At 34.3% G+C, this 26,854-nt stretch overlaps 1 protein-coding gene across 4 annotated transcripts in view; it reads left to right on the forward strand.

Annotated features, from left to right (window-relative positions):
- The window catches only part of LOC145688257 (beta1,4-N-acetylgalactosaminyltransferase B-like), a 114,317-nt gene extending 94,930 nt beyond the window's left edge, over positions 1-19,387 (forward strand). For all 4 annotated transcript variants that reach the window (XM_081762221.1, XM_081762220.1, XM_081762222.1 and 1 more), the window contains exon 3: positions 1,758-19,387. In XM_081762221.1, the coding sequence (XP_081618347.1) occupies positions 1,945-3,015 (1,071 nt within the window). In that variant the 5' untranslated portion in view covers positions 1,758-1,944 and the 3' untranslated portion in view covers positions 3,016-19,387. The remainder of the gene's footprint in view (positions 1-1,757) is intronic.
- The last annotated feature ends 7,467 nt before the right edge of the window (positions 19,388-26,854 follow it).

Raw genomic sequence — 26,854 nt, forward strand, 5'->3', positions numbered from 1 at the left:
AGTCTTTATGAAAACGATCTTGCAATTTCAAGATAAAAAAATAAAATAGAAGCAAAGAAAAATATAGCAAACAGCAGTGGTAGAATTGATTTATATTTTAAACCCAACCTAGTGTATAATAACCCTAGGAGAGAGAGAGACTGAAGTTTCATCTCTTTTATGGGCACTCATGAAATGATCTAGGAAAATAATGGCACAGCTACACAATAATCTATAGAGGCGAAAGGATGAGTACGAAAGCTTAATACACGAATTAAAATACTTGATCCGTTGAAATTAGAACCAGCAGCTGAATTCGTTTCCTAGCTATGCTAGAAAAACTGACCATATGAATCTATCTGACATTGAATAATTTGACTAGTGGCTATTATTGTATGATCAGTTGAATAATTACTGGTTTCCGTTAAAAAGAAAAAGTATTCTCTTTGCGTATTTAGAAATTATGGCATACAATTATCTCGTCGTGCGCATTCCAATGATTGTCATGCTGAAGGAAAGTAGGAAAAGTGTTTGGAAATAGAAAGAAAAGAGTTAACTATTACCAAAAGTTTCAAAGAGACTTTCGTAAGTATTCTCTTTCCAAGGGCACCGGAACTAAATTAATTCGTAACATGAACACCATCAATTGACAAGCTGATCCTTTATGGCCAGTACTGATTATTTAATGTAACTTTATGTATTGCAGAGGATTTTGTCTTAACAATTTAAAAAACAGGCAATACTCTCAATAAACAGAGGACAATTCTCCACCCTCCGAATGTGGTGTCTGTGTGTCTTCTTACCCTGTACCACTATATTAAGTATTTCTTTGTAGTCTACTTCTTCTGACTGTACGGAAATGCACTGTACAAGAGACGTTTGCTTTAGAGAAAACTTTAATTTTCATTATTTGCCAGCAGTTTGTATTTCATTATAATTTTTGAAACTGCATTTATGTTACGTTTTTGTAATTCCTGCGTATCTCGTAACAATTTGATTTATTTTTTTCGTAGTTTTCCACTTACAGTTGTTAATATATTAAGTACATTCTCACGAAGTAATTATAGTACAATTTTTTTTTCTTTGTCATGTATAGATAACAAAGTCAAGTTTCTCGCTGCTGAACTGGACGTTAAACTCAAAATCAACTCAACTCAACAAAGTCAAGTTTGGATCAAACCAAACAGATCACGTAGACGGTTGCAATCTGAAAGTGAAATGCTTAGTGATTTGCGTGTTACCCTTTTTCTTTTTCTTTCTTTTTTCTTTTTCTTTTTTTCTCAAAGATAAAAAGGAACTTTAGTTAGCGGGGAAAACGAGATACTTGGTTAGTAGTTAGGAATGATATCTACTGAGTCATGAATTCAGAGTCTGCGTATATGACAGATTTTAAACATAAAATTGATTTTTTCTTCTAGTGAAACTTAAAAGGGTGACAGTTTTTTCAGAATTTAGATCTTTTTAGTGTATTTTTATTATATCTTCGATTAATTGCATTAGTAAATGTATTTACTTATTTTCTCAATATTCACAACTTCAAAATCTTGAATATGGTCAGTAAAATTACGATTAAAGCCCCGGATATGTAAATTGTGTGAAAAAAAAACACACTTATAATATTAATTACAAGAAGGGACAGAAGGAACAAGTCAGCGGGCATATAGTGAAAGAAAGTACTTTTATTGTAACTGTTTGTGGGAATGGAATGTCTTTGTCGTATAGTGTTTAATCATATGTTACTATCATTAAGTTTTATGATTTTGATTTTTTCATTTCAGCACAAATAGTAAGTGGACATTTATGGGAGATCGGGCAGCTCTATGGATACTTCTATAAAGCAGGTTTTTGACGCAACATAATATGTAGCCACGCCAGATGAAGTACCGTAATTTTATAATCATGTCACATGTAAAAAGTATTGTAAATTTTTGTAGGTAATGCTTCTATTGATGCATATTGTAAAATATGCTTTTTAGTATGCTGCATAATTGCACATGCTTATACAGTTTTTTTGCAAATAGCCTGGGACGTATGCTAGCTAAGTATAACTTAGCTGCAATAACAACCAAAGAAATAGCTATAAAATGTGGTCTTGTTTTATTTGTTGTCTTTTTATTTAGCTATTGCGTTCATCCCGGACGCTTTGCTTCCCATTACTCATATATACCTTTGGAAGATATTATATATGAGCTTGAGCCTTCTCCTGATGTTACAGAAAATAAAATAAAAGGAAGTCGCAAGTTATGTTCTATTATGCCACAAAATTTGGATACATCAATGCAATATGTAAATCAATCTGTGACTCCAGAAGATTTGTTACAATTAGCTATAGAAAAAAATGTTAAAAGAGGTGGTGTTTGGGAACCAGAAGATTGTATTTCGCAACATCAGGTAGCTATAATCATTCCGTTCAGAGACCGCGAGTTTCATTTAAGGATATTTCTAGCTTACATGCATCCATTTTTACAGGGGCAGTTGTTAAATTATAGAATATTTGTAGTTGAACAGGTGCCAAAATTACCTTTCAATCGTGCAAAGCTTTTAAATATAGGTTTTGTTGAAGCTTCCAAAACATTTCCCTTCCATTGTTTTATCTTCCATGATGTGGATTTGATACCACAAAAATTAACGAACATGTATGCCTGTACTCATCAACCACGGCATATGTCTTCTAGTTTAAATACGTTTCGTTACAATCTTCCATACAGTAATTTGTTTGGAGGTGCTGTTGCTATTTTAAGAGACCAGTTCAAAAGCGTGAATGGATTTTCAAACGTTTTCTTCGGATGGGGCGGTGAAGACGATGATTTTTACAATCGCATAGAACGAAAGGGTTACAAAGTATGTCGTTTTGCACCCAGCGTTGCTAGGTATTTTATGTTATCTCATACCAAGGAATTACCAAGTGAGAATAGATTTGCTAATTTAAAAACTGGAAAAGAACGGTTTGAAACGGATGGCTTAAGCGACTTGCAGTATACAGTGAAAAGAATGGAGCTTTTGCCATTATATACGTGGGTGTTAGTCGAAGTGTGATACTGCATTGTAAATAAGTAATATTCAGTTTAATTAGCAAACTAGTTGCCTAGCGTTAGTGTATATTGCTCCGTGTATATTGCAAATTGCTTGCCCTGCCTGTTCATTTAAAATAAACTACTGACCTGGTAATAGATCTGTTAGATTTCAAAAGTTTGATGGATCAGTACCGCTTTCTCTTTTACTATATAATTGAAGAGTACAAAGGATATTTTTTATTTACAGTAGCATATTTTAAAAGAAGAATACATATTAGTTTTTCAAAGATATTTCTTTGTTCCAGTGCACGTAAATCTCGTAAGTATATTTCGGTGTCAGGAAATCTTGATTGAGGAAATCTAGGTGACCACCAGTATTTCTGTGAGTGATACTGTTTTAGGATATAGTTGGACGTGTACTAACCTTTGTTGCGAATGTAAGCACTTAAAAATAAGAAAACGCAGTTACGAGTATCCATTTTCTATATCACAAACTATTTTTTGTGAATTTACTGTCGATTTCACCAACTATTGTTATGGTTTCCATGTCGTTAACTACTATGTAGTGCCTTATGAAGAGAATTAACCATTCTACCAACGTTTCTTTTCGCTGGTCATAATGAGATCACTCAGTCAGCCTAAATATTGTTTTAATATTTTGCAGAATTGTTAGGCAAACTATCGTTAATATAATTTAACGAATGTTGGCGAAACCGATGATATAAAAAAAGAATCCATTAGGTGCCCTTGCCCCAGCAACTGGAACTTTATTTTTCATTACTGTGTTATGTTTTAATAAATAGGATCAACATTTTAAACTATATTGCTTTTAATCGTTGAATTTTATCTAAAGGAAACTTACAACTGAGAAATACTACTTTTATTATTTGCACTGAAATATCCATACACTAAAATTTCCGCGCACTTATTTTTCGTACACCAATCTTTCCTGCACCGAAATTTTTGTTTTTAGATTTTAAAATTGTTTATTTATTTGTTTTTAATAGCAATACTGTGTGTTCTGATTTTTATGTTCGGGATCTGACAGAATATTTGTAATATTTTACTAGTCCGAAGATTATATACTTTTACTTCTTGCCTTTTGAATGATATTAAATTGTAAGTTAATTGTATATATATATATATATATCGCTATTTATGACCCAGTTATTGTTGAAATCTTATTTGTAATTATATGTATATTTGTGAATCTCATTGATTATGGAAGTACTCTTAATCATGTAATGATATATTTGTGTATTTTACAGATATTGATGTTTGTAACGTAACAAAATCGTATGGAGGGGGGTATAAGTTGGTAGAAAAGGCAGTGATATTTAAATTATTAAAAAAAGAAAGAAAGAAATGGTGAATTGGAGTGCAATATTAATCATGAGGTAGTTATTTTGGTGTATATTTACACCCTCTCATAATTTGAGTTAATGAGAGCTTATTATCTTATTTGAATCTTGAAGCATATCTCGTATTCCAATAATGTATTTTGAGAATTTTCTGTGAATTACGATTCACTCCCTTCTTAGTACTTATTTCATGTTTTATTTGTTTCTCATTTGTACTTTACCTATTACAAGTAGCTTTTCTATTAAATTTTTGGGGACTGTCTTTCTTTGGTAATTACATTTTCAGGAAGGGAAACATAAAATGCCAGGTTGATCTTACCTATCATCTGATGTATCCAAGGGAGCTTTGTTACAGAAAAATCGAGCACTCGAGCCTTTATCAAAGAAGACTGGGATTCTATGCCCGTTGAGTGTTCATATCCAATGTTGAACTGTAGGTATAAGTCTCATGGCTCATGAGTGCAGGAAGGGACGGTAAAATCGAAATAATTAACATTGGTATGCCAAGGCAAATCCTGGAAATCTGTTGGTTTACTAGGTCTTTAGTCATTCAAAGATCGTCCTGGGTTACATATTGTGAGACTGTGGTAGACGTTGTAGAATCCACATATAGAGGGAAGGTTCTCGACGGCTTGCGTCATTACACTGTCTGAAAGCGTAGATTTGAATTGTCTTCCTCAACGTTTGTTAAAACCCTTCCAAACATCCTGTATTTCCTGCAATTTATGAAGAATGATGAGACTCCGATCGATTAAACAGTTCACTTAGAGTGTTCAAGAAAAATTCCAGTTTTCTAACTATATTGTATGAAATAAATATTGTACCTGTTTCTTTCAATATTTATAATCAAATATGGTTTTGTGATAATATTCTGATTTTCACCAGTACTTTTTTTTTTTTTTGTTTGGATTTATGGTTAAGAATTTTCCAATTTCAATGTTACGAGTTCGTGTTCGTATTTGTGTTAAGAGAGCAAAATGCTGGCTCTGAAATATGCCTAATAGCTAAATTGTTACGTCAGTTTATATTTGATATAACCAATTTTTATAAAGTATATCACAATTCTAATGTAAGGTAGGAAGTACTGTATTCTTACGCCAGGAGAAATATTTATTATTCATACAGTGTGTGTGTATATGATATGTAATATATATATCCATCCAGTATATATATACATCCAGTATATGTACTTACTTATACATCCATCTGATAAGCTCCCTCGTGGCTGTATAGTTAGCTTGCGCGTCTTTGGCTTGGGAAACTCGGATTATATTCTTAGTGGGAGCTCATCTGGTTTGATATCCATAGAAGCTCGTATATGGGATTGCATCTTACATGAACGTGGAACAAAGAACTGTCGTGCGTACATATTAAAGATTATAGAGCTTTTTTCTTTTTACCTTTTCGTGAGAGAAACACTTCATTCAATTTGACTTCCAACCAAATTCCTTATAGGTTACAGATGGTCCCCATGTGAAATTTAACACGTAACTACACGTATCAGAGGAAAGTGCCAACTGGAGAGTCATTAGAGGGACAAGATTGTCTTCTATTGAAGTACAAGTAGTACCAGTTTCGAGAGTTTAATACAGTGATAACTGACACGAGCTTCAAAAGTCGGGAAACTTACTTTGCTGAGGATATGTCAGCGACAATCACATACTGTTAATGCTGCATTTTTTAAGAAACATGATTATATAGATACACTAGATTTTCAGGGCCTAGCACCAGAAAACACGGACAGAGTTTGAACAGACCTGGAAAGGATAACAGAAAATGAATGAAATGAAATTTGGCAAGGAAAGCGAGGAGACGGATATTTCTCAAATCTCAAAATGATGTATAGTACAGAAAATGATTGTTAGCCTGGAAAGTTGTGGACTACATGGAGTACATGCTTCCACAAAAACTAGTGAATCGGCTGCAGGTTGGGATATTTACATCAGTTTGTAAAATTTTCTCTTTATTTTCATATTATCCAGGTTTTTACTCACAGATTTATCGAGAAATGTACACGGATCTTACAGGAAGAAAAGTTTTCCCGCTTATTCTGTACTGTTAGATGGCTTGAAAATTCCAAAGGTTGTGTGAGAGCTGTGGTAATGTGGAATTGCATTTAAAAAGAAATCTTTAAGAAGCAAAACATTGTAATAATAAACCACTACAAATTTTAGGAATACTGTCAAAGGTTCATTTAAGGATAAATTGCATTTTCAGGGTGTCTTCTAAATAATGTGAAGCATTTCATTATCATTAGTGTTCAAGATTGTTATCTTTTTTTCCTGAAGATCTTTATTATTTGGTTCGACCATTAATTAGTTATTCATTGAAGTGCAGCAACAACTTCTGAAGTTAATTTTATATATATATATATATAAACTCACCAGAAATAGTTATACTGACACTGAATGTGGGCAGCTGTTATATGAAGCCAAATATAGTGGCAAGGAAAGATGAAATTTCTTCTCGAATGTTGAGAGTTAATTATCCTAATGATTATGGACCTGTTGGAAGAGTGTGCTTGGATTATCTTCACTAGATCCAACAGCAGTTAAAGAGACATTGAAGCAGCGGCGCAAATCTGTCTTCAACATTGGGGGGCACGGGTAAGACCTTTTTTTTTTTTTTTTTTTTTTGTGATGTTCAAAATATCTATGAAGTTAAAAAAACAATGCTGTGGAGGATCAGTGGAGCAGAGTTGTCTTCAACATTGGGAGGCGGGCAGATTTGAGGCTTATTTTGGGGGGACATCAATTTCATCTCACTTTCCTTTGTGGCAATTGGACACAAATAATCACATTTCTCCCCCAAAAAAACACATTTCAAATCTGATTATTGGAGGAACAGTCCCCCAGTTCCAAGATTGGAGGGGCATGTTCCCCTCATCCCCCCGGGATTTGCGCCAGTGCATTAAAGTAATATTAAAGTGAGTTTGAGGTGTTGTTGGAAGTGATGTATATTAACAACCAGAGAAGTGACGATATAGCAGAGAAAGCCAAAAAAGCAAGAAGTCGTCCTGACAGAGTAACTGATCAACGTTCAGTCCAAACTGCTTAAACTGGAAACTTGAAATTTTGACGTGGCATAGGACTTGTGATGTAAGGTACCATTATGGAAGGATTTCTGGAAATTTGTTTGGGAAGGGGGAGGGAGCGGAGGAATTATTATGATATATTTGTATCTCTGAATCTCTGATGAAATTTGCTATATAAGTTTCCCATTTAAAATAGACACGTGTTTTCTTGTTTTTGATATTTTCCCTAGAAGGGAAGAAAAAATAGTGATGTTACACTTATTGTAAAAAAAAAAAAAAAAAAAAAAAAAATCTCAGAACCCTTTAAGGTTAGAGACATGAAAACTGGTATTTAGGCTTTTAATTTTAAATAACTAAGACATGTTTCATATTTAACAAAAAAAATCCTTATAACGTAAGGAAAAAGGGTTAGGTCAGGTTTTTTTTTTAACATAGTTAACGCTTGAGGTACATGAGTTTTTATCATTTCATTTTGAAATGTGTATTCAAAGAGGGAAAGGGATTAAAAGTTTTCGTAAAGAGTAATACCCATATTCTCAAAATGCGATGGCTGCAGTACCAGCATGAGATGTGAGGCTGTAGGCCAAGCAAATGCGGGAATTTGGGGGCGAAATCCCCAGAAAAAAAATCCGTATTTCTTCAACAATACTAGAAGAGAAAGATTTGTTGAAAGTAATGAAAATTAGCTTTATTTTATTGCCTGGTAATGCTACCGTGAAAGTCCACTCTCTGTTAACAAATCAAGACATAAGAGAACATTCATGAACAAAATTCGATAATGCAGCTGGAATTAAACAAACATAAATTGCTAGAGAAAATAGCTTACTGTTTTCGAGGAGCACCGAGTTGTGCCCGCTGATTTAGTGGCTAGAGCATGTGTGAGTTTCGCAAATGGTTTGAAGCAGCTCATGTGCATAGGCACTTCACGAGGGAAGTAGAGTTTATCAAATTGTAATAATAGAAAAAAAAATATCAAAACTAAACAATAAAGGAGAGGTGTGGTCAGCTAGAAGATGAGGAGGAAAAAAAATCTCAGCAAAGAAATCAAGACTGAGACATCTGTAGAAACCTGGCGGATAATAGTCCAATACAAGTAACCTGAAAATATGTTTTTGTTTTAATTATACCTAGAGGATGTATATATTGACATTATTGATAATGGAATGCATTAGTTGTGATATGACTCATCAATTTTTGAGCCACATACTATATAGTACAGTATTACGTACTCGTAAAAGGATATGTTATTATTGTTCTTAATGAATGATCGTATTGACAAAAGTAGTCTATAATGCTTCTGTGCCGTTTTTGAAACATTTCTTCCCACCAGAGCGCCTTAAATTTTAGACATGAACCCCTCTCTACCTCGTGCAAATGTAATGGAATATTGTACCTTACTACTGCAAAGCGTAGTTCACATTTTGACACTATTAAATTTTAAATGTCTTCGGCATAGCAAGATTATTTATTTATTTATTTATTTATTTATTGTACATCTTTTTCTAAGAATCAAAATGAATCACTGATAAATTGATAAAACGGATAATCTGGAGTCGCCTACTTAGATTCCGTCATTATTTTGCTCTTTTATTATTTTTTTAAATTTATTATTCAGCTATAAATCACTGATTGTGGTACCTTTATTCGTATTGATGATGGAGTATAATTAGCACTCTTCCACAGAACTTAGAAAAATGATTGAGAGTCACCTACTTTCTGTTACGGAACGCAGTGTTACAGAATAGACAAATATTTCATCTATGGCCGTGTTATAACTGAAATATCTAATTTAGATTAAGAGAAATTAGAGAGAAAAAAGAAAATATGTTTAATGAGTGGAAACATCAGGTTTTCCAAAATTGAATTGATATTGTAATTATTTTGAATGCTGTAGGGCATGTGATGTAAATTGCTGAGTCAAAGGAAATAGTCTGGAAATTGTACGGTAATTCTGAATAGTAGTATTTGAAATTCGCATATCCAACTAATTTCAAAACTTCTTTAGTGTAGTGCTTTCACAAGATTTATATATGTAGTTCCTTTTCAAATATGAAAACACATTTGGCCTACTTGTGATCTTCCAATAGTTGCTTCCATTTTTAAGTATTATATGTAGACAGTATGTCTTTCGTAGAGTACAAAATCGTATGATCATTCGAAGTAATTTGAGTTTCTTTGAGAAAGAATTTATTTAGATGAAGTTAGTATTAACCAAAACCTTACACTAATTCTTAAGATTGTAGATTGAAGTTATATATAGTTATTTATGATAGAGAAAAATAGCCTTACCTGGGCATTTCAGTGATAGTGCAGTAGGTAACTGAGATGAAGCTTAGTTTTAGTAATATAAAACTATCATTTAAGGTTAACAAATAAAAATGTTAAGAATATTCGAAAATGTAAAACTTGTTCTAGTCAAATGAATTTTTGGGGTTAAGATCAGCACTTATTATTATTATTATTATTATTATTATTATTATTATTATTATTATTATTATTATTATTATTATTATTATTATTATTAATATCATTGTCGTTGTCGTGTTATAAGTATTCTGCCACCACTAATAGGAAAATGAAGAATCTTCCACCCAGGTTTGTCCTGTGGCAATCTAATAGTTTTGACTTTAGAATTATATTCTTTAATATCAATCATCACTTTCAATCTTTCTTTTTTACCATTCCTCATACTTTCTACTAAGCCGTGTACTTAAATCTTAATAAAATTTCTTCTTAAAAACTTTACATTTTTTAACTGTCTCCAGTATTGTTAATTTCTTACCAACATTTACTAACGTCTTTTTTCTTTCTTTCTTTCTTCCTATCTGGTGTATTTTCTTCATTCTCACATTTCGAATGTATCGAGTAGTTTTGGCTGGTTTGTCGTAGTGTCTAGTTTCTATACAGTACAAATATACTCTACTTGAAACTTTTGATAAACTGCTGAGTATTCGTATTTTAGATACCATAATTATAAGTATTATGTTATAAAATTAAGAAAATACGATGTACTATGAACCTTGGCTAACTTCTTCGGTTTGACCTTTCTGATATCCGTTTCTATAATTCACTATCAATGCTACTAAGGTGCATGAGCATGTAAGTTTATTGTGAAACGACGAAGTCTTTTGATCCAAAATAAGTGTGCAGGGGACGACGCCGAGGTTTCTTCTGGCGTGATTCATGCCAACTTAGACGCTATGTTGATTCCCTGCGTTGTTAGGCGTAGTTTCACAATAAACTTATATGCTCATGTTGCAGGTTTTTTGCTGCGGACTGCACCACGTGACTGTCTTGCTGCTGAAAATATTAATCTTTTTTAAGTTTGGTCTGGTGACTAACAATCTAGCTTCGATAATATCTTTGCTTCTAAAAGGTTGAGCTTGAACATTTTTATTAATACACTGTTGTTCTTGGCATATGCTGGTAATTTTGTCTTCCATTTTGAAACTTCCAGCCTCAGAATTTAGAGTAGATTACTTATAGCTTTGTACAGCTTATAAATTTTGCTGCTCCATATTTGCAAAAACTACACTTACGAGAGAAACAATGCTGATTATGTGTCTCTTTTAAATATATATGGACTTCTGAAGGATTATCGCTTTATCGACCGGTATACGACATCAAATTTTACAGACTTCAAAAGATAAGGACTAGCGAATAATTTGACTTCTAGTATCTTGAAAATTTATGACGGAAATACCACTTCCAAATCACTTCCGATACCTACTCTAAGGTAACGTTCCAGGATTTGCCTTTTGAGTGAAAATTCGAATGCGCTTGAGATCGCTGTATTTGAAGATGTGAACAATGGCACTAACCATGCCACCTTTACGCTATCCAAAATGGATTGTAATACCATGCGGGATAGTAGCACCATTCTCGTCTTCTAAGTGGTAAGCCCCTTGTTCGTATTATAATGGTAAGAGAATGGGTTATTTTTTGCGTTTCATTTAGTAATAATTGGATTTTCGAAGTGTGTGTTATGAGACTAAAGAATATTTAGTTATCGTGTAGTGTCGACACATAAGAATATATATACTTCTACTCAATTTTGTAGGCCCTCCATTGCAACCATTTACTGTTAAATTTAATTAAACCGTTTATTTCAGAATCTTCAAACATTATTGATCTCAGAAAATAAACTACTTTACTGAAAAGCAGTATTTTATAGGCCTAAAAGAGGCATGAGTGATAACTGTTCTTTATTATATTTTTTAAAATAACAAAGTGCGAATCATCAAATTTACAGAAATACTTTATTATTTTTATTTGTTATTCTTGTAAGGCGAGTTTGCCAACTTTGGGAGTTTCTGATATAAACAGTTCAGTTTTTCTGCTGTGAATGTATATTGATTCCAGTAACGTTCTTATTTGGTTTCGATATTATCCAATATGTGGTAATTATTTTACTACTGAAAGGTTACTGCCATATAAATTACTGGACGCGTTAAGTAATGGAGGTTACATGTCTAGTCAACTAGTATTCATCGCGATAACTTGTGCTAACATGTCATTCGCATGTAATTGGTTACTTAAAAGATACATAGTCGATATGTATTGCTGTGTAAAAATGTGTAACTTACCTTTCTAATAGCAATTTTTATGTAAGAATAGTCAAATATTTTGTACAAGCAAATAAACTTTACATTACTTGTATGTAGAATATTATAAAACACGGAGAATGCTCATTGTAATATATATATAGTATCTAGAAATGTTATTGTTTCGTAGTTCTGATTTCTTCCACACGGTGTAAGAGACAACAAATGACTTCAACCTTCGTTGTATATATATCTGTATATAATCAACTGCTGTAACTTGCTTGGTAATTTGGAGCACAAATATGATAACTTCATGTGTTAATGTTCGGATGCAAGCCCCCTACGAAGATTGGTACAGAATATTGGTAAAATTTTCTTTAAAGCTAATATATTGTATAAATGTATTCTTAATTCAATCTGTACTCGATGTGGAAAGTAAAATGAATTACAGAGCCTGCTTGATTATTGCTGACATGAAAAATGGTAAATTTTAAAGCAAAGTCACTGCTAATTTGAATATTACACTACATTATTATTATTTGTAAGAATCTCATGTGTGCTTGCTTTTGAAAGGATAGCTTGACTTTAAGGGCACAAATCTTAATATTTGGGGCGTGTTCTAAATATGAACACCACATTTTTTCTGAAGGCCCGGATTTACCAAGAAGAGTCAAGTTGATTTATTAACTTTGAAGGTGCTATAATGAATTATGGGTCTCTCTAATGAGTTTTTTTTATAGTTTTATTCTTGTATAAAGTACAACAAAATAATTCACAGAAACTTAATTGTCAGTGTTGATAACGATGAAATGTGAGATGTTTTTTGCAATTCTATGTTGTGAAAGTATGAATCTCTTACTTCAAAATAAGTAGATATCTTTCTCCATTACAAATCGTATTAATTATATAGAAATGTTTTTTCGCAATATGTTTTAAGCTCAATACACAACTCACAGTGCAAACTTGGTAATTTGTATGTTCATTAATGCTCAAAATGATGTAAGTAAATTGAGGCGCCATCTCAGTCAATGGAAGATTTGATATTGTGATTGTTGGCACATATCCTCTTTTAACAATCGCCGATTTAATTTAAAATATGTATTCTTATATATTTACTAGTTTTCATTTTTAAAAATCTGTAACTAGGGTTTGAGTGATTGTTTTGAAACTTTTTTTTTTTTTTTTGTTATGTGTGTTATGCATATGTAATCTGTATATTACATACAAAATGCAGATGATTTTGTAAATGTATTTGTGAAACGTAAGCGTATTTTACTTTGGAGAGTTTTATGATAAAATGATATACCTGTACTTAAGTTTTTAAGTTGAGGCTTAGTGTGTAATTTCACATCTTAAACATCATAGTTGGTTGTTAATTTGTTGACTTTAATAATATAAATAAAACGGCATGTGGAAGAAACGAAAGCCTTGAATACCATGCGAAGAAATTCTTATGCAAGAAGAAAAGAAATACTATTAGTGATAAAATAGTGCTGCTTTAAAGAACGTACAAGATGTGTTTAAGTATAAATTGTATTTATAAGATTGGTTTTAAACTATTTGCTCATCACAAATACAAGAAATGAATTTTGTCGATAAACAACTTCTGTAGAAAGGATTTCCGTACCTACATTTTACCAGCATTAAACTTGAAAAACTATGAGCAGTACTCAAATTCACTATGTAATCAGGTTGATAGGTGTTGAACCAAGTAATAGTATATTACTTTTGGAGTTTCAATTTAAATATGTAAAAAATTAGAAAGGGAAATGATGAAAACATGTATGGTGAACATAAGCAGGATTATATATTCAAATCTGAAATTCCTTTTCTAGTACTTTTTGCGGATATATTAATTGTTAAATAGAGTGAAGGAAGACTTCCATTCCTGTCGAATATCTAAACATTTCCTACAATGAAAGGAAGATTAAATTAATAAAGGCGTATTGGAAAGATATCTTGTACTTATTTATGTACCTTCAGTATTAAGTGCTGGAATAATATAAAGAAAAGACCTAATTTTAGTTCCGGTGGCTGCGTAAGAGGTAAAATGTAATTTTTATCATCATTAAAAATGTAATGTTTATTTTGGAATAGCACAGAACATTTGTTACGTATAGAACGTATTCTTAGCGTAATGTACAATAATATTGTACGATTTGTAGTCTGTAATTTTAATCTGCTGCCCTGAGTACCTGTGTTTTCTGTATTGTTTCGTTGCTGCTTTAAGTGGTCTGCGTATGAAATGTATTATTTACAATACTGTAGACCAAAACAACACTATGTGAAATGCTTCGAATGATGTAGCAAGATGAAAGACTATTAACATGTGTATATAAATGCATATTTGTTAACCAACTGAAGAGTACTCAGTAACAGTAGTAGTTGCTCAATTAATAACCAGAGATTTGATTGTGTTATTTTTCTCTCTTGAGTGTTTGGTTGAGTAGTAGGTGTCGCTAATTCATCCTTACAAATATATATAAGATTTAATGAATATAAAACCGGAAATTTTCTGTCGTAGAAATTGGCCCTTGCCTCCCTTTCAGAAACGGAATTTTCGAAAACTCGGGAACACTCGTTATAGTTAAGAATTTATTACTGGATTTACTGGATTTCATATTTCAAACTTTAACACATTCTAACATTCGTCATGTTACGAATTTTAATACCATCAGAATTGTCCCCTTATTCCCTTCAGAAGGAATTTTTCAGAAATGCTGAAGCACTCTGTCCCTTATCATTAATGAAGATTTTATACACCGAACCGCAAATATCCAATTTAATGCATACTGACATTGAGAATTTTAGGAATATAATGTTGGGAATTTGAATATGATAGAAATCCTCCTCATTTTCCTTCTGTAGGAGCGGAATGTTTAAAAACGCCAACTTGTTTTAATGAAGTTTGTATATACCGAATTTCGCATCAACTTAAGCGAATCTTTCCATTGTCTTTAGGCTATGTATTAAAAAAATCATCATGCTTTCATCACAGGCAGTATTCTCCAAAGTTTACATTCCTAGCTACAATAGTATTGTCTGGACGTTGTTGAGTAGGTCCTTTTACTCTTTTTATATAATAATTGTATAGATAATTAGTATTAAACATTTGTCATTGTCATCAACCATTTTAGGTCACTTATTTTATAAGTATAAGTTCTCTTTCATATTATGTGATATGTTCTTGTATGGCTCATAAAAGCAAGGAATGGCATGCAGGCCCGTATTTATATATTGTGTGCCTCTATGCTGTAAATAATTTGCCCCCCCCCCCCCCCCCGCACAAACTAGTCTCAAACAAGGAAACGAGCCGTGATTTTGCAAACATACTAGCTTTTGTTGAATACCAGTTTAGGTATTACAAATTACAAAACGTACAATGTGAATGGACTAATTCTCTCAATGATAATTATGATGTGGTGTTCTGCCTGAAGATGGTTGTTCGACCCGAAAGTCCCTGGGTAAGGTGAACCCATTGTAGTTTGTTATTGCCTTTCATGAGATGATGATGATGTACTAAGGACGGGACCTATAGCTTAACTTGGGATCCGAACCACTTGTGTCCCCACCGGGAATCAAACCCACTACTACTCCTTGCTTACAAGGAACGAGCTAAACCATTCATTAATTGTGGAACATTCTCTAAATACTCTCGCAACAACTCGCATTAGCGCCCTCTCCCCTTGACCAACCAAACCAAAACGCTTCCAGACTACACCTGATATTGACATCACAGAGTACTTTTCCTATTCCATTTTTCTTCAAATGGTAAAGCTTGATTTCAAAATTGCTGTACATAATCTAAATGTTACCTCAAAATTAAAACACCAAAGTAATTAGTATTTGATTTCCAAATACTTTGAGAGTAGCATGCTTGACGTATTCTTGTAGTCTTATTATAACAACTGCGGATTACAATGTTTTGAATTACATCGGGATGTGCATGTGTAGAATGAATCAACAGTCTGTTGCTTTAGAGTATAATATTATGACAGTCAAGCTGGTGTGTCGAGTATTACACTCGGACATTTTGCAAATTTATTAAATCGACGTAAGTTAAATGAAAACAAAAATCTGGAATTAAAATTTAACTTTGCGGTCTGTTTTTGCTGCAAAGGATTTTAGAATGTCCTCAAAGATAGTTTTGAAGCTAACTTACGCTCTATGAATATGATCCTAAAGTGGGTGAATCGTTGTCCTGTTCAATTTCTGATGTAATTTTTTATGATCTTTAGTTTGCTAAAACTCCTTTCCTTGCTTTATAGTTAAAATAAATATTTGCCGTTTTGTGCCCCAATCCGGCGCTAAGGACATGAGCCCCGTTTGCCCTCCCTTAGTTACATTACTGTTTACATAATGAGCGTGGATTCGTTGATACGATTTTAAGCTACTCGAACAAATAAGAGAAAATCTTTCCAAAGTAGTTGCAAATAAACTTTCTCTCCTGTATGCATTTTCTTTTCTCATGTTCTAGGTACTTGAATTATAAAAATACTTCCCAAAGTATTTGAAAAAAAAAAAAAAACTATGCGTATTCTCATGTTGCTGGATTACTCAAATAATAATAAAAAATTCTCCCCGATGTATTTAAAAAAACAACTGTTTTCTTCTTTTTTCTTTTTCTTTTCTCACGTTTTACATTACTTGAATAATAAAAAAATGCAATAAGATATTTAAAAATATTTGCAATAAAAAATTGTTTTTTCGTGTATGCGTTTTCTTATGTTATTTTTTTTTATCCTGTACGCGATTTCTCATGCTTTTAGGTGTCTCGAATAAAGAAAACTTTTCCCAAAGTATTTTCAAAGAAACTTCTTTTCCTGTATGCGTTTTCTCATGTTTTAGGTTAGCAGAATAAAATCTCTCTCCAAAGTATTTGCAAAAAAAGTTCTCTTCCTATATGCGTTTTCTAATATTTTAGACTACGCGAATAAAAATATCCCTTCTCAAAGTATTTGCAAAGAATTGCCTTCCTCCTGTATTCTTTTTCTCATGTAAGCTCCTTCGTGGCTAAGCGGTTAGCATACGCGCCTTTGGCGTGGGAGACCCGGGTTCGATTCCCGGTGGGAATTCATGTGGTTCGGATTCCACGTTAATTAGTAGGTCAACGTCTCATATAGCCTCGCTGCTGAACGGGACGTTCAACTCAAAATCAACTCAACTCGTTTTCTCATGTCTTTAGGTTACTCGAATAAAAAGCTCTTCCCAAAGTGTTTGCAAAGAAACTGTTTTTCTCGTGTCTGCATTGTTTTATCGGATTTAAGGTTACTTGCACACGCACAAGAGAAACTCATTTATCAGCTTACACAAAAACGGTTTTCGTCTTTTTTGACTGTGAGCACAGTCATTAATTATTCCGTCAAAACAACCTGTTAAGGTATATCCGACTCATCACATAGAAGTGCTGCATTTACTAGTCGTTCTTGCGTTTGGCTTGACCACATACAGTTCTTCACTCGACCCCTCAGATGAACAGTTGGTCACGGCCGTGCAATTATAAATTTTCAGCGCAAAACAAATATTCGGATAAACTTCTTGTAAGTTTCTTTCAACTAACATTTTGTTCAAAGTTTGAGAAGTTCAGGAATTTTCTACCTTTTTACCTTGCTTGTTTATCACTTCTTTAATATTTTTCTTGAAACCTAGACGCAAAATTTGTGTACACAGATAATTTTCGTCAAATTTTCCGTTAATGTGTTGATTACGGAATAAAAACTTGAGCCTTTTTTCATTTAACAGTATTTCTTTTGATCCTTTATTTTCATGCGTAGATAAATAACCACTTTCCTCATCACTCTCATCAGTGTGTCAGGCTGATCAAAAAATAATTTCTTTTCCTTCTTCCTTTTAGTTGGGATCAAGTTAGGTTCTGATGTTTGATTTAGTGTCCCATTTACCTTTTCCACAGCTTCGGATTTGTATTTGGAATACAGCTCCCTAATTCATTCAAGATAACCAATCAACGATTTTGGCAGCATACACATCCATATCTTCTGCTTGTAGCTTTTCCATTGTTTTCCCAAACTGTTGGAATATGGCAACCCGAAGGCTAGACGTAATGCCGTGTTAGTTTGACTTAAGTAATCCTCTAGCTTTTTTTCGGTGCAAACATTTTTGGGGTGACATCTTCGGAAAATGACATTGAGCCTTGAATACAGCTGTCCAAACCAAATTTAGACTTTCACATGCTTCTTCTCTTCCAAACCAACGAGATTGACTTAATGATTTTAATGTTAAGCTCTGTAGACCAAAGAATGATAAAAGCAAATCCCATCTCTGTGTCGAACTAGAGAAAATGTAAATATACTCTGCAAGAAGTCGAAAAACCTTACTGCTGCTCCTGACAACACTTTACTGCTCGAAAATCACTTAAATTTGCTGAATGTGCAGCACAGGGAATATTAAAAGCTTTGATTCTAGCCTGCAAGCCAGGCATGTTGAACCTGACGCGTTTGAACAGTTGTCAGAAGTTTGACCCCTACAGTCAGACATAATTAAAGTTACACGGTTTTTATGATGTTTAAGTTATTCTCATCCCTTGGGGTGGGGGTAGGAGAGAATCACATTTTAAAAATAATCTGATAAGCTAGCTCAGTAGTAACTACTGTAATTCGAGCGAATTAAACACATTAATACATTTTCTCGTGCTTGCGTGGGACTCAGCAGATTGCTAGTTTGAAATATTACTTTATTGTGAATCTTAAAAAATCCAAAAGTTTGCTGCCTTGTATTCGAGCACAGAATAACACTTAACTAAATACGGGCCTGATGGCATGGCGGTTGGGTCTTCTCATTTAAAAGTACTGTGTTATATTTGTTGTAAGGCCGTTGTCATGTTTAAGTGCAATTTGTTTTTAAATTTAAGGAGCATTTAATTCATAGAAAATCTTTCGAAATGTGATTGTAACTTTTCCTTGTATTACTTAATTGCGATAACGTTTGAATTTAATTGTAGATTCCAGTACTTATGAAACAAAAGAAACATTTGGAAAATTCATTTGATAACTATAAATATAATAGATATATTAAATGTTTTTCAGTTCTTGTGCTTTTCAATATAAGACTGTGAAATTATCCCTTCATTGGTAAAATAAATATTATTGGGTGGGTTTTACGCATATTAGTTAATTCTGTAGAAAATTTAAGATGTAGACATAAAAAGTATGATTTGTAAGACCGTTATGAACAGCAATTACAAAAGTTATCCATCAATTTGTTTGGAAGGCTACTATTTCAGTGATTGAAAAGAAAGTTGAGACAAAGTAGATAATCATAAGTCCATTGATATTGAGAGCTGGTATTACATACTAGTAAAATCTGCACTAGTATGCGTCATTCTGTGGCTTCCAATATATACTGCAAGCCCAAAGTAATTGGCTTTTGTGGTCAACTTCCGAATAGGTAATTAAAGTTAATTTCGCCTTATGCAGAGTCGTTTTGAAGTAAGATTAACATCATACTAAAAGCCTTACTACTACAGGAACCTTACGTTAGTCAAACTCTTTAGTATGGCACTAATCACGCGTCAAAATGACTCTGCATACGGCCCATTAAGTTTAAAATATGATTATTTTGTAATGCTCTATACTCAATGACAAGAACACAAAATAAAATAAAGCACATACATTTCTCGTAGTTGTTTTACTTTCATAATCTTTGGTATTTAACGAGACATTTTTAAAGCTAGTTTTAGACGCAAGCATTTCTCGTAGCAAAGATCGTATCATCGATATCCTACCGTGTAAAGTAGCAAGCGCTATAGCATTTCCCATGCCATGGCATTTCTTGTCGATAGAACCTGCTTTTTTTTTTTTTTTTTTTTTTTTTTTTTTTTTTTTTTTTTTTTTTTGTAGCAGCATTTCTGGTCCGATTGCAGCGCCGTGGTATGTTTAAAGGAAGCGAAAGATTTTGTGCCAAACATCCATGATCTTTGTTTTGTGTGGGGAAATTGAATTGTAGTAAAGAAAAATGAGTTGGAGTAGGGATGCTTTTTGCTCACACACTTCTTTGTGGTTTTCGTTTTTTTAATATAACCGGCGAGAACTGTTATTACAAGTGCTATAGCTTTGGGTACCTCACGCTTTAGTTTCTTAGCCATAATTGCGCTCTTCTCCAGTGATTTGTTTCCTACGTCATGACAAGATGGTTATCAAAATGCTACCGTGTAAATCAAGGATGTTATAAAATATCTTATCCTTGGTGTAAATGCACCATATACTTTTGATGCCATAGAATATTATACGATATTTTTGGCAGCACATCTGCTACGAGAAATGCCTCCGTGTAAACCTAGCCTTATACTTCCTGCTTATTTGTTCCAGTTATGCCGTTGTTTTATCAAGTTACACAGATGATAAAATAATTCTGATTGAATACATTTAAAAAAATGCAGGGGCAGATTGGCCAGGGCCGCTTTCGCAGCCTAGGCCCTCTCAGGAAAAAAATAAACAGAGAAAAGCTAAAACAAGAAAGCTAAATAATTCGGTGGATCACTGGCTATCAACACCCCCTCTTCCATCAGTAAGTTAACTTTTCAAATAGGACCGTTTTGTTACTTGACTTGTGGCTAGGCACATCTTTCACTATGGTATTTTATTATTGGAAGCTGATTGTGCCTGGAACCCTTCTTTCATTTGAGTACTTGGGGCATGGGCTCTTTCATTATGTTGAGTAGTTGGGACCCTGGGTCCTTTTTCATAATGTTCGTCAGTCTTTCATTACATTGGGCAGTTCAGACCCTTCTTTCATTACATTGAGCAGTTGAGACCCTGGCCCTTTTTCATTTTGTTGGTCAGTTGGACCCTTTCCATTGTTGAAGACTGGGGCGTGGTTTGTAACTGGGCCCATATTTAACTACAGGCTGTTTGGTCCTTTATGGATGTTAACATCTTGTAGGTCTGTTATCTGATAGTGATATCTCAAAAATTGAAAACCGCGCATTTTTAAAAAATGTATTTACTTTTGCTTAGTCCAAATATCAGGTTCATTTAGAACAGAAAACATGCTTCCGTTTTGGAATTATTCGCTGGTGCTTATGCTACAGTGTTGACATGGAATTTTTCATCATAAATACCATAATTCTATCCAGCTCTGGAATAAAATTGGTCTATCAAAATCCAGTCCAGTAAGTGATGATGCCAATAAAGTACGAGACTAAAAATAATGGTGTAGGTAGTTACTACAGTAGACCCAAAATAACGTGATTACTAATCAGAAGACAATGCACAACGTTTTAGACTAGGGCATGCTTAAGCCTGTCTCAGACGGGACTGAAGTAAGGCTGCGATTCACGATCTAAAATTCACGACTTTACTTAACGATCGTGTGAGAAGTAACTTGCTCCTAGTTCAGGTTGAAATTTTCTGCTGTCCTTATTTGGATTCTGACTTGGAAGAAATAGAAGCAGTTTCTAGGAGTTTCCTGTTAGCTTCGACTGAGTGTACTTCTGTGCTAGGTCTACAGCCGATTTCGAGTGCTATTTAGTTTCGTTGTTCTCGCATTATAGTGTATTTGACTTGTGTAGTGTTCTCTTCCTTTTATTTACTAAGTGTGTGGTGCATTAGTGCAAGTTTTTTTAAAATTTATTTTTCCTCTTTCGTCGCTGCCAAATATGGCAGCCTCCTCTGACGGACACGTGCTCCAATCAACTAATATGGATACTTCATCGTCTACTAATTCTAATTCTCATGTATCAAATGTGCCCTATGCACATACTATCAATAACAGCTATAAAAATCACCATCTAGGACCTTATGTCGTCCACGTGTCCTCCACGTCTGCTTTGAGCAAACAACATCCCATGAAACTAGGTCGACTCTTATATAATAACAATCTCACAGATGTAACCGATATTCGCACTCTTGGCCCTCAGGGTTTAAAGTTTTTTTTTTCGCACTGGCAAAGCAGCCAACGATTTCCTACAACATCCTTTATTAGCGGCACATAATTGGCGTGCTTACATTCCGAATTACGCCGTTTGATGTCAGGGTATCTTACGAGGAGTCGATCCGTCCTTAACGGACGATGAACTCCACTGTGTTACGCAGTAGCGCTCCCATCTTACATGTTCGCCGTATGTTTCGTAAACGTTCTTCGTCTGATGCTTCTACAGTTCCCCCTACCTCTGACTCTTCTTTACCTCCCATTCTCCACCTTCTGTTACGGATTCTTCCATCCCCACCGGAACAATCGTAGTCACTTTTGATGCCAACACTCTCCCCTACCATTGCAACCTTTTCTATTTTCACCTTCCCATTGAAACATATATTCCGAGACTAAAGCAATGTACTAACTGCCTTTTTACGGCCATTTTAAGCAGGCCTGCCGTGGTAAACAATCTTGTGTTAGGTGCGGCCTACCCGGCCACCCCTCTTCCTCCTGTTCTGCACCTCCCAAATGCAAGCACTGTGCTGGTGACCACGTGGCTACCTTCCCTCAGTATCCTGAACGCCTTATACAAATTCAAATTAATACTCTGATGGCTACAGAACATCTATCCTATACCGATGCCAAACGAAGCTATTTAACCACGACCCCTGCACAACGCTCCTTAAAGGGAGATCCACTTCCCCATTCTACTTCGTCCTCTCTTGCCAATTCTAGCTTTACTCCGTCCTCTATCCCTACCTCCGCTTCCTTTTCATATTCAGCTGTTATTTCTCGGCCTTCCACTTCTCATTCTCCTTCCGGTGTTAGAAAAAAGCGCTCTCTTAGTCCTCACCAAAGGTGGTCATTTTCCACTGGGCTCGCTCGGGCTCGCGCTTACTTCTCTCAACTGAGCTCGCACTCACTCGGGCTCGCGCTCATCTCTCTGGACTGGGCTCGCACTCACTCGCGCTCGCACTCACTAATCTTATCTGGGCTCGCGCTCATCTCTCTCGACTGGGCTCGCACTCGCGCTCGCGATCACTTCTCCCAACTGGGTTCGCACTCACTTCTGTCCACTGGGCTTGCACTCATCCAGGTTCGCGCTCACTTGTCTCAACTGGACTTGCGATCACTTCTCCCAACTGGGCTCGCACTTACTTCTCTCCAATAGACTTGCGCTCACCCGGGCTCACGCTCACTTGCCTTAATTGGGCTCGCGGGTATATGATGAGTATAAAGAGGTATTATAATCTAGACTTTGACTAGCAGTAGGCCTAATTCAGTAGAAAATAGAGCTATTAATGCTATATATCAGTTGTCAGATATAAAAATAAAATAATAAAAATGTTGCAGGGTTTAATGTATTAAACGTGGGCGGACTTTGAGGAACTTGAAATAAAATGCTCCTGATATTTAAATCTGGGCTTTGACTACTAGTAGGCCTAGTTTCTCAATAGAAAATAGGCTATATGACTAACGTCATATAGAAGTTATCAGACATCAGATTAAAATATTAAGAGTGTTGCAGAGTTCAAGTCTTAAGGCTGTCATCACACTTGCAGACCAATACTCATTAAATGAATCTCTTTCTTATTTACTAAGATCAAAACAACTTATAAACAAAAAAAAGCTTAGTGTTAGTAAATAAGAAAGAAACTTGTTTGAGTGTTTGTCTGCAAGCACGACGGCAGCACAAAGAAGCAAAGCCTAAATATATCTGAGTATGATGATTTCGTAAAAAAAAAAAAAAAAAAAAAAAAAAATCACCAGTCCTGTTAGCAAACAAATTCTATTATGTAAGTACTCATGCCTTATCATGAAATTATTTTAATGCAGTTGATGAATTGTCAGGCTTATAAGAAAAATTTGGTTCGAAAATTTCCAGGGCCAAAATTAGGCTTACTGTCGCCCAATAACTGCTATACGACATTAGTAGCTCTACTTTCTACCGAGTTATTTGGCCTATTTGTAATTGTAGTCAAAAGCTAGATTTTAATATCCAGGGCATTTTATTACAAGTTCCTCAAGATCTGCCCACGTTGAATACAACGCAACTCCGCAACGTCCTTATTATTATTATTATTATTATTATTATTATTATTATTATTATTATACCTGATAGATAAGTCATATAAGATAGTAGCTCCATTTTCTGTTTAGGAAGTAACTAACATCTGAATTTCAATATTCGGTGAATTTTATTACAAGTCCTTCAAGGAAACTTATGTTTGCTATCGGTGAGCTTTTGTCCATCCCTGTAATATGAGACTGTCGGTGACAGAGATGCCACTTTTAGTGATTTCGTACTAGATTTAGTGATTTTATTATTGAACTAGTGATCTAGTACGTACTTCCCGTAAATCTGCACAATCTAGTGATTTTTGGCGTTTCATTTCTCATGCAGATAAATGACAAGGAAATGATTTTCGAAATAACAAGGAAAAATGTGTTTTGGTTCTGAATCTTTTATTCCACTCTGAGAGTAACCCTTGCCCTGAAATGACCAGGTGTAAACAGAGTATTTTTGGCCGTATTCCTCTTTATGTTCGCCGATATGGGATGAGATTGTGAGTTACTTATCGTGAGCAGGTAGTTTTCTGAAGTAAGTAGAGAAATAATAATTCTCTGCTTCTACGCTTTGTCACGTACTTAGGCGCAGGCCGTATCATTCACTTTTCTTGTTTCCCAATGAGTCTAAAGAATGAGGAAACCATACTAATATACGTATTGATAAAATGTACCAGCAAATAAGCACAGTACTGACGAAAGATCCATCTGTGATTCACTTGTTGAGCATTAACCTTTTGATATTGTCACGTACAAGCACTCTAAATTTGTCCTATCTTTTCGTATTATCCGTATAATTTTTAACCTCACTAATTTCTCACGAGAAAATTTTTGGCACATGGGATTTGAAGTCTGGGCACTTGTACTTTCTTCTTGTGCTAATGAGTAAACTAATTTAGGTTTCTAGGAAAGACATCAATAAACAGAAAGGTCAATAATGCTAACCGCCGCTGTTTGGTACACTTTTACAAAGTAAGATAAACAATACATATACGTACATTTTCAAAACTGTTCGTTGGAGTTTTATATTAGTTTAGTTAGAAATTTCGTTCGGTATCTTGTGGAGTGCGAATCCTTCGTAGGTTTTCTCATTGTTCATAATATTCATACTGATTTCCCAGAACTTTCAGTTTTCTTTCATTAAAAAAAAAAAAAAATGGATTTGCCTTCTGCAGGTAGGCAGGCTTTATATTCACTTGATAGACTTATGTATTTAATTCTTAACTTTGAGAAGTCATTAAAAGTCACATTTGTGCTAATTGTTCAATGTATTCCAAATGATTTGCTTCTATGTAGTATGTAATAACAGTATTACTGTACTAAGAGCTACAGATGTAAAGTTAACTCAAGTAATCCAAAAGCGGCTCTTAAGGGAGGTTACATGGTAAATGTTTAAATTTTATCGCTAAGCTAAGGGAAGAAATACATAATGTATTTATTCTTGTATGCATTATAAGGAATTAGCGCATGGGATAAGCTTTCTTTTCTTAGCTTGTAGCAATAAAATTATAATTAGCAGTGTGACTCTTCTCGATAGCCGCCAATGAATTATTCGCCCGAAGTCTTTTCGATTTCCCCCCCCCCACTGTCCTGTTCTGGATACTGGAAATTTTACGGGACACTAGGGAGTAGGAATAGTATCGAGCCATTACAGTTTGACAAAGGTAATTCAGATTTTCTTCCTCTCCATATATATATATAATATGGTGTTAACATTTAGTGATTTTCCGCTCTCTAATCTAGTACTAAATGTTGATTGTTCATTGGCAACCCTGGTCGGTGAGCTTTATGCCGGTGAGCTTATGTCCAACACCCATATTACGCATAGATATCTCTTGTTTTTAACTAACACACAGATTCTTAGGTTTTAATTTTTTATTTATTTATATTTTTGTGAGAAGACAGCTTTAGAAGTAAAATTAGCAGTAGAAACATTACAGGTATTCAGCATTCGTGAAATTACAGAACTTATAATAACAAGAGCTAAACGTTTCCCGAAAATCTGCTAAACGTTTGGTAAAGGATGTAACAGGATCTGATATCAGTGACTCTTAAGTGTTTGTTAAAACCATTTTATAATAAAACAGCTACATCTGCGGAAGGTAAAAGGGAACTTTCTTTGATCCCTTTATATTGGTTTGAATGTAACAACGAAATAATAGTACTTCAGAGGGTATTGCAATGTCAATGGTCTCATAGGCTCCAGTAATACTTGCAGGAGTTCTGGCCTATCCTACAGGGATGTGCTAATCAAAGCACTAAAAATTAGAGATTTTTGTGTAATTTTGGTAGTGTATACCTCAAGAGCAATAACTTTTACATATGGAGAGAAGGAAAAATAGAAAAATATTTTCTATTTTTTTAAAATGTACTTTTAATCGGAGGGGGCTTGTAAGAGAAGTAACACGGATAAAAATTAAAAGACTTTTTGTTGCTTCAAACTAAAAGAAGAAAACTTCCCTACTATATTAATTGTCGTATACAACAATCAGGGCCGGACTTCAGCGGATTGGACCGATTGTTCCCAGTCGGGTCCCGCGCTAGAGTGTAATCTACTATTCAGTGCCGTCTTCGCAGCATAATGTTCCCCTGTGGAAACCAGTGTGGCTCCTATGACTAAATTCTGCAAGTATTACATGCAATTAATACATTCTGCTCGCGGGTCCCTCGGCCAAGCGATCATCAGACTGGTGGATGGCTCTGTTACTCTTGGCTTGTGAAATACTCACAATAACATATTGCAATACATGTACTCCCATGCGCAAAAAAAAAAAAAAAAAAAAAAAAAAAAATTGCGCGTATACTGTAACTTAAGATTTTTTGCATTTATTCAATTTTCCTTACGTTTATGGGTAAAATTCAGTTATTAGTATGTGGAGATAATAGAAAGCAATCCATCTAAGGAGATATTTCCAAAAAATATAATAAAATAATAAAAATATAAGCAAAAAACAAAATTATGCTCGGTTTTGTGTATACTGGCAA

The sequence above is a fragment of the Thermobia domestica genome, chromosome 6 (genome assembly GCF_964235325.1).
Source record: "Thermobia domestica chromosome 6, izTheDome1.hap1.1, whole genome shotgun sequence".
Taxonomy (NCBI): Eukaryota; Metazoa; Arthropoda; class Insecta; order Zygentoma; family Lepismatidae; genus Thermobia; species Thermobia domestica.